The sequence below is a fragment of the Sinocyclocheilus anshuiensis genome, unplaced genomic scaffold (assembly GCF_001515605.1).
Source record: "Sinocyclocheilus anshuiensis isolate Anshui unplaced genomic scaffold, SAMN03320099.WGS_v1.1 scaffold1426, whole genome shotgun sequence".
NCBI lineage: Eukaryota > Metazoa > Chordata > Actinopteri > Cypriniformes > Cyprinidae > Sinocyclocheilus > Sinocyclocheilus anshuiensis.
The window spans coordinates 699,286-708,281 of NW_015557171.1; the positions used below are offsets into that span (position 1 = coordinate 699,286).

The following is an 8,996-nucleotide window of genomic DNA, read 5'->3' on the forward strand; positions in this document are numbered from 1 at the left end:
GTGTCTCCCTGACATGGCTGCATCAACATGACTGCTGTTCCTGAAACCACGCCTTCTTTCTTTGCGTGCACATTTGGGCGGCATTATGCTAATATTTCCACATAGTGACGTAGATATGTGGGGGCGTGTTAGAATGAGCCGTTTTAGGTAGGCGTGGTTGACTCTTAACTTTTATAAAGAATATCTCTTTGGATTTGAGACTTTAGTCTTTGCAACTTTACAGATCTTCTTTATGCACCAAGAGCTTGTAACACTCCAAAGAGAAAGGAAAACTTGAAATCGCATCATTGCGATCCAGAATTCTGGACCTCTCTGTATATCCTAATTTATGACTATTTATGTCAGATTTGTATAGGTCAGTATTTTATATGGTCATAAGCGCTACTTAATTTTAAAATTATTTAGATCATATGATTGTTTCACATTTGTTTTTTGATGTATTACTATGATTCAGTGTGTTTTATCTATTGCACAGTTATTATTGTGTTTTGTTCTGTGTAGGTGTATAAATTCCTATATGCATGCCGGTTGTTGGACTGTGGTCTGGTTTCTCAGGCTTTCCACTACTGTGAGGTGGTGGCAAAAGCTCTGCTCAAGATAGAGGAACCCCATGTGGTGTTGCAGGGAGAGCTTATTAAAGTAACACGCACCTGCACATACAGTGCTTTTGTTTTTTCTGTGTATGCATTGAAAAGTGTTTTGTGATCTGTTTGATTTGTTTGCTATCACAGTTGGTGGACAGACTGAAGTTCTCCGAGGCACAGCTCAGTGACACAGGTCAGCCTTTCCTGGATCCCGACTGGCTGGTGCAGATTCGCTGCAGACGCCAGGCCATGCTGGTAAACCCAAAGTTTGTACAGTATATATGATAGTCATTAGTCCACTTTAAGATCAGCAGGACTGTTTATAGCAAGACTTAATACTATCCATATGGAACTCAATGTACAGACCACACTAACGTTTTTCATTACCCATGGTGCTTGCTCACCTTCAGGTCCTGTTTATACCTGGTATTGACATCCATCTTGGGTGAAACGGTCACAAGTGGTCATATATATATAAATCCAACTAAATAAAAATTGTTTTGTTTGTTTACCTCCATACGTGGTTTCTGTGGAAATGTTTTGGAACCCATTTTTAGCTGTATTTATAACTAAAACATGATCATTCTATATGGATGTAGCGGACATCCCACCCTGCAAAAAGTAATTTCAGGGAGGTAGCCTCACCTAAATATATAGAGTATTGCATTATAATATGCCTCTAATATAATATAATATGTGACCCTGGACCACAAAATCAGTCATAAGGGTACATTTTTTAAAATTGAGATTTGCTGAATAAATAAGCTTTCCATTGATGTATGGTTTGTTATGATAGGACAATATTTGGCCGAGATACAACTATTTGAAAATCTGGAATCTGAGGGTGCAAAAAAATCTAAATATTGAGAAAATCACCTTTAAAGTTGTCCAAATAAAGTCTTAGCATGTATATTACTAATCAAAAATTAAGTTTGATATATTTATGGTAGGAAATTTACAAAATCTCTTCATGGAACACCCATACAATGTATTTTTGGCTATTGCTACAAATATATCCGTTCTACCTATGACTGGTTTTGTGGTCCAGGGTCACATAAAATATAATAGGAGATTTTATGCCTCATCACATAGTACATGAATACAGTATCTCCTTAACAGATAGTCAGCTAATTTAAATTTAAATGACATTAGCACCAAAGTCACTGCTGTCCTCTCTTCTCCTTTTGCTCATTCATAAGTTGCATTACCCGGTTTGGTTAGTATTCATGCGCTGCACTCAGAGCTCTTGCAAAGGAGATGTAAAGTGTGATGAATTCCAACCAGAAATGGTCAAATGAGACAAATTTAAATTTAAAACGCATGTATACCAGGTGGAAATGGTAAATGCATCTGGACTGACAACTTGTGATTGAATCACCAAAAAATGCACTTTAATGCTCTAGAAACAGGGCGTTATATATAATTTGCAGACGTCAGGAAGCTATCAGGCTATCAATAGCGCAAGGCTCCTGGACCTTCTGGGAGAGGTGGTATGTCTGATTTTGTACCAGGTATAAATGGGGCCCTACACATCTTTAGAGGCTGCTCTTAATCACCAATGTTGTGACCTTTCCCCTGGTTCCACTCTCAGTAAAATGTTTATTTTATTAGGAGGAGAGCTACTGTAATGAAGCATATCAGTCACCAGTTGGGGAGACTACTTGGAGTCATGAGGAGAGCAACACGTTTTCAGGTTTAAAACATTTGCCAGATCTTTTTGACTATGTGCCCATGAAACTTTCTCTGAGCCACTAGGTGGCAATGAAACTCGGAAAGTCTATCAGTGTTGCCCGTAATTTTAGAACATTGTTAATGTGCAGGAGAAAAGTGTTAACAGTTTGTCAGTATGCAGTAAAACATTTTGTGTTTTCTCTCCTGGCTTCTCTGTAGATTTTACAGAAGGCTTCCAGACAGATGCCGTTAACCACACTAGCACTGAAAACGAAACCTCAAACCCACCTCAATCCATGATACCTAACACTGATGCCGGGTTTCAGGAGTCTTACTCTACAGTGAGCCACTCTTACTCTTCTGAAGAACAGGCTCCTAAGACCGTGGCCCCAGTGCCACTGTACCCGACCCAGCAGCCAATGACACTGCACCCAGTCTTCCCTATGGAAATGTCTGGGCCTCCACAAGTTTCAATGGACCAAAGCTACTCTAATCTTGATAGCAGCAGTAAAAATGATAACATTTACACTGCTGCTTCTACTTTGCCTACAAGAAGCTACAATGATACAGGTTAGGATGACTATGGATGACAGAATCAGTATGACACAATTTATACAGTATATCGTTCTTCAATATCGTTCTTCTACACCGCCATTCAAAATTTGATCAAAAGTGACAGTAAAGACATTTATGATGTTCCAATGAATTCTATAAAAAATACTGTTCTTTTGAACTTTCTATTCATCAAGGAATCCCAAAAAACCTTATGGTTTCCAAAACAATATTAATCAGCACAACCGATTTCAACACTGATAATAATATGAAATGTTTCTTAAGAACCAAAAAAATCATATCAAAATGATTTCTGAAGAATTACGTGACACTGAAAAGTGGAGTAATGGCTGCTGAAATTCATCTTTGCCATCTCAGGAATAAATTACAATTTAAATAAAATATATTAAAATCGAAAAACGTTACTTTAAAATTTCACAGTATTACTGTTTTGACTAAATTTTTGATCAAATAAATGCAGCCTTGGTGGTCATAAGAGACTTATTTCAAGAACATAAATAAATCTTACCCACCCCAAACTTTTAAACAGTAGTGTAAATATTTCAAACACCAATTATTAATATTTAATATTATTAATACTAAACCTTTACCTTTTGTTTTCTAAGATGGTGACTTTTCTGCTGGTGCAATAATGGTGAGAAAAAGAGATTTCAGTTAATTTTCATTTTTAAGTTTGAGAAAAACCTTAGTGAAGTTGTGTCTGTATGTTTAATAGAGATTGTAGGAAGTATTTTAACACAAAAAATTACACGCATCACCTCTGAACCATTCACACAGGGTGCTGCTGAAAACGACGCTATGGTTGGTAGTGTTAATCAGTCCGGGACAATTCCTTATCAGGACAACCAGAGAGAGTCCAGCACACAATCAGCAAAGGTATATTACATCAAATATTTACACGATTTCCTCTGTACTTTTATTTTTATTTATTTTTTTAATTGTTGTATTATTTAATCTCTGAACAGCCCTCTAAGCCTGGATGGTTCAGTGGCTGGTTCAAGTCTAAGCCTAAAGAAGACCCAAAAGAACAAATCCCAGAACCCAAACCCACCACTAGGGTAAATGCTCTTACATTTCCTATCAAAAAATAACAGTCTAAGGAAGTTTGTGATAGAAAAGATCTAAATCAGAACATGTCATAAACTGCTGTATAAAATAACTATATTCACTAATCATGTGGCGGAAAAGAGGAAAAACTGAAACCCTTGTCAATTATAAAAAATTAACCATTTGTGCCATGGCACCTTTAAACTGCCATATTCTATAGTCAGTATTTCAATAATTGAAATTATTTGGAGAAGTTAGCTATTCAAGTTAATTTTGTCTTGCATGGAATAAGTATCCTTTTTTACACTCATTACATTCATCAAAGTGACTTGAACCTGATACATTTTCCAAGTTGTAAATACATTTCTTCTGTTCATCCATACAGTGGTCCTAAAAAGCAATTGGATTACTTACCCACATTATAAAGCAAAAATATCACAGTTTTCAACCAAAATTGATTTTACAGACATTTAAGGATGGCAGACGTATTCAGATACTTTTTGGGAGCACTATATACTGACAGTATTAATGATGCACCTTTTTTCACTGAGCCTCGTTTGCAGTCAAGTAACAATTTTATTTTTTTTTTCTGTTTCTTGTTAGGAATCAACAGCCTACTTTCCTTTCCCTTCTCCTCCTCCACTCATCCCAAAGGCATCACAGCCCCAACTCAGTGGGATCAATCCTTTTTCTAGGAGCGCTGGTGAGTAAAGATCATCTGTACGTCTGCCTGGTTTTGGCATCACTGACTCAAAGCTCTGAGACGGTTACACTGAATGAGTCTGAGCTGACAGAATCAAACTTTTCTTGAATCACTGCACTTTTCGTTCTGTTTGACAACTGTCAATTTTAACATCCAACCCTGATCATACATCCCTTGCAGAATTAGTAAAGAGGGATAAAAAAATGCAGTTTGTTTTGTCTTATTTAGTAGGGTGAAAATACAAAATAATTACGGGTTAATTTAAAATGTAGTTAGTTTGTCTTGTGGACTGTATATAAACATCTGTTATGTGAAATAGCTTAGTTGGGGGATTACTAAATAAAATGCCATTTTTATTTTATTTTTTATTTAAAATGTATTAAAAAATAAAGCCTTTTCAAATTGTATCCACTTAACATATAACAGTTAATAAAGTTCATAAATTTTTCTTAGGGTTCTTGAAGTGGAAATATGGAAAACTGTGAATTTTACATTTCTGATTTCTGGGCCTGGAAAAGTAAAGATCAATAAGATCTTAAAAAGCAAAAAGAAAGTTGTGGAAATTTGTTCGTCAAAAGGTGCTTTTATCTGGAATAAATATGCAATATTTATGCTTGACATCCTTATATGGCCAGTATTTTTGCACACGTTAGATATTTTAAAGTTCAAACAAGAGTTTTTAACAAGTTTAATATAAGCATCATTTTCTTTCTTTGTTACAGGACAAAAATTGTCTGGGACAAAGAGTCAGAATCAAGGGTCCATTTCACAGGTAGAAATCCTGATAAATGCCTATATTTATCATAACTGTCATGCAAATATTCAGGTTAATTGTTTTGTTCATAGGGTCCCTAATGAAGGTTCGTAATTGAGGAATAATCACCAAATGAGGAACTCGGGGATGGACTTTCAGCCTCGTGACTAGTGTTCACATGACCAAGGGATTCCATTGGCACACCCCTTCAGTTCCACTAGAGGAGGTCAGAGGGGCCTATGTATCTTGATATACAGTAACACCTGTGGTTACAGAAATACACTGAGGACATAGAGTTCTTGAAATAATCTGTTAAGGGTTTGGTGCCCAGTCTTCTTTGAATGAAGACACTGAACAGCTGAGGCACAGCTCCCCGTGCTGACTCTAGGGATTTGTGTCATTCCCTTTGGGAACGTGGACATGATGGAAATGGGTGCTGAGCAAAGGTGCTGTGACTTATGGAAACATGAACTTAAGACGTCTCCTCAGCTGGCAATGTCAGTAAATTGTATAACATATAACACTTCCATCCCTCATCCCACCTCCCCACATGCAAAATTATTTTAATAATTTAAGTGGCTTTCACAATTCAAATGTTTAAGATATGGTGCCGGAGAGTAGTGAAAATGTGGGAAATGTTGTAATTGTACAGGTGGTCCCTTTGGGTCACAGCCTTGATTTATTCCAGAGGAAGAGATATTGATGTTTTATTCAATATCTCTACCAAAAAAAATTATTATTTTTGTTGTAAAAAAAAATCTAATAAAAAGCAATAGTATTTGTACATGCCAATGTATTTGATTAACAAGTAAAAATATAATTAGTCAACTAAAAATATGCTATGAGCCAACAACTCTTGTTGCATAGCAGGACAGTGGAATTTGACAAGATGTATGTCATCTTCTTTTACCATGAGTGTGCAGATCTGGCAGCAGAGGGACAAATGTTAGCAGAAGTGTGGAACTCTGGGAATTAGGTCTTGTGTTCTATATCCATACAGTGGTCCTAAAAAGCAATTGGATTACTTACCCACATTATAAAGCAAAAATATCACAGTTTTCAACCAAAATTGATTTTACAGACATTTAAGGATGGCAGACGTATTCAGATACTTTTTGGGAGCACTATATACTGACAGTATTAATGATGCACCTTTTTTCACTGAGCCTCGTTTGCAGTCAAGTAACAATTTTATTTTTTTTTTCTGTTTCTTGTTAGGAATCAACAGCCAACTTTCCTTTCCCTTCTCCTCCTCCACTCATCCCAAAGGCATCACAGCCCCAACTCAGTGGGATCAATCCTTTTTCTAGGAGCGCTGGTGAGTAAAGATCATCTGTACGTCTGCCTGGTTTTGGCATCACTGACTCAAAGCTCTGAGACGGTTACACTGAATGAGTCTGAGCTGACAGAATCAAACTTTTCTTGAATCACTGCACTTTTCGTTCTGTTTGACAACTGTCAATTTTAACATCCAACCCTGATCATACATCCCTTGCAGAATTAGTAAAGAGGGATAAAAAAATGCAGTTTGTTTTGTCTTATTTAGTAGGGTGAAAATACAAAATAATTACGGGTTAATTTAAAATGTAGTTAGTTTGTCTTGTGGACTGTATATAAACATCTGTTATGTGAAATAGCTTAGTTGGGGGATTACTAAATAAAATGCCATTTTTATTTTATTTTTTATTTAAAATGTATTAAAAAATAAAGCCTTTTCAAATTGTATCCACTTAACATATAACAGTTAATAAAGTTCATAAATTTTTCTTAGGGTTCTTGAAGTGGAAATATGGAAAACTGTGAATTTTACATTTCTGATTTCTGGGCCTGGAAAAGTAAAGATCAATAAGATCTTAAAAAGCAAAAAGAAAGTTGTGGAAATTTGTTCGTCAAAAGGTGCTTTTATCTGGAATAAATATGCAATATTTATGCTTGACATCCTTATATGGCCAGTATTTTTGCACACGTTAGATATTTTAAAGTTCAAACAAGAGTTTTTAACAAGTTTAATATAAGCATCATTTTCTTTCTTTGTTACAGGACAAAAATTGTCTGGGACAAAGAGTCAGAATCAAGGGTCCATTTCACAGGTAGAAATCCTGATAAATGCCTATATTTATCATAACTGTCATGCAAATATTCAGGTTAATTGTTTTGTTCATAGGGTCCCTAATGAAGGTTCGTAATTGAGGAATAATCACCAAATGAGGAACTCGGGGATGGACTTTCAGCCTCGTGACTAGTGTTCACATGACCAAGGGATTCCATTGGCACACCCCTTCAGTTCCACTAGAGGAGGTCAGAGGGGCCTATGTATCTTGATATACAGTAACACCTGTGGTTACAGAAATACACTGAGGACATAGAGTTCTTGAAATAATCTGTTAAGGGTTTGGTGCCCAGTCTTCTTTGAATGAAGACACTGAACAGCTGAGGCACAGCTCCCCGTGCTGACTCTAGGGATTTGTGTCATTCCCTTTGGGAACGTGGACATGATGGAAATGGGTGCTGAGCAAAGGTGCTGTGACTTATGGAAACATGAACTTAAGACGTCTCCTCAGCTGGCAATGTCAGTAAATTGTATAACATATAACACTTCCATCCCTCATCCCACCTCCCCACATGCAAAATTATTTTAATAATTTAAGTGGCTTTCACAATTCAAATGTTTAAGATATGGTGCCGGAGAGTAGTGAAAATGTGGGAAATGTTGTAATTGTACAGGTGGTCCCTTTGGGTCACAGCCTTGATTTATTCCAGAGGAAGAGATATTGATGTTTTATTCAATATCTCTACCAAAAAAAATTATTATTTTTGTTGTAAAAAAAAATCTAATAAAAAGCAATAGTATTTGTACATGCCAATGTATTTGATTAACAAGTAAAAATATAATTAGTCAACTAAAAATATGCTATGAGCCAACAACTCTTGTTGCATAGCAGGACAGTGGAATTTGACAAGATGTATGTCATCTTCTTTTACCATGAGTGTGCAGATCTGGCAGCAGAGGGACAAATGTTAGCAGAAGTGTGGAACTCTGGGAATTAGGTCTTGTGTTCTATACATACAGAGGGAACAACATGATTGAGTCACTACACACTCTCATGTTTCCAACACCACATTTCACACATGAATCCTGAAAAATACTTTTATTTAGTCTGTGACATTTTAAATTGAAAAAAAATGCATTTTTGTTTATGATTGTAATGACATATTCACAATTATACAACATGTGATTTAATGTAAGTCCAAAAGAAAAGGTAACAGTTTATAATTAATTTAATTCATCATATAACATGTTCCACCAACCCCATCCCCACAACCTCAAAATACAATTACACATTTTCCCCTACTGCATACATTTAGTACCAAAATATAGCACTACCACATAGTAATAGTAACATTATATGGTTTTAACAACATATCTTGTAACTTGAAATAGCACTGTGCATCCGACAGCTCTAAGAGAATTCACAATATTCTTGATCACTTTCTCTGTTTCTCTCACACACAAAATCTGCCTTGTTTGGCAAGATGCCATCAGCTGCCATTAAAGGGGTCATATGATGCGATTTCAATTTTTCCTTTCTCTTTGGAGTGTTACAAGCTCTGATCTGTAAAGATCTGTAAAGTTGCAAAGACTAAAGTCCCAAATCCAAAGAGA

General features: G+C 36.0%; 1 protein-coding gene across 7 annotated transcripts in view; it reads left to right on the forward strand.

Annotated features, from left to right (window-relative positions):
- Window positions 1-8,122, forward strand: part of sec16b (SEC16 homolog B, endoplasmic reticulum export factor) — an 18,524-nt gene extending 10,402 nt beyond the window's left edge. For 5 of the 7 annotated variants that reach the window (XM_016473586.1, XM_016473594.1, XM_016473589.1 and 2 more), the window contains 10 exons: window positions 502-639; window positions 732-839; window positions 2,196-2,277; window positions 2,475-2,825; window positions 3,434-3,462; window positions 3,606-3,704; window positions 3,794-3,886; window positions 6,551-6,650; window positions 7,373-7,422; window positions 7,497-8,121. In XM_016473586.1, coding sequence (XP_016329072.1) covers window positions 502-639; window positions 732-839; window positions 2,196-2,277; window positions 2,475-2,825; window positions 3,434-3,462; window positions 3,606-3,704; window positions 3,794-3,886; window positions 6,551-6,650; window positions 7,373-7,422; window positions 7,497-7,505 — 1,059 coding nt within the window. In that variant the 3' untranslated portion in view covers window positions 7,506-8,121. Of the gene's footprint in view, window positions 1-501; window positions 640-731; window positions 840-2,195; window positions 2,278-2,474; window positions 2,826-3,433; window positions 3,463-3,605; window positions 3,705-3,793; window positions 3,887-4,478; window positions 4,579-5,300; window positions 5,351-5,424; window positions 6,054-6,550; window positions 6,651-7,372; window positions 7,423-7,496 lie in introns of those variants that run through there. The other 2 variants (XM_016473593.1, XM_016473587.1) reach the window with 2 other exon arrangements.
- Window positions 8,123-8,996: the final 874 nt, after the last annotated feature.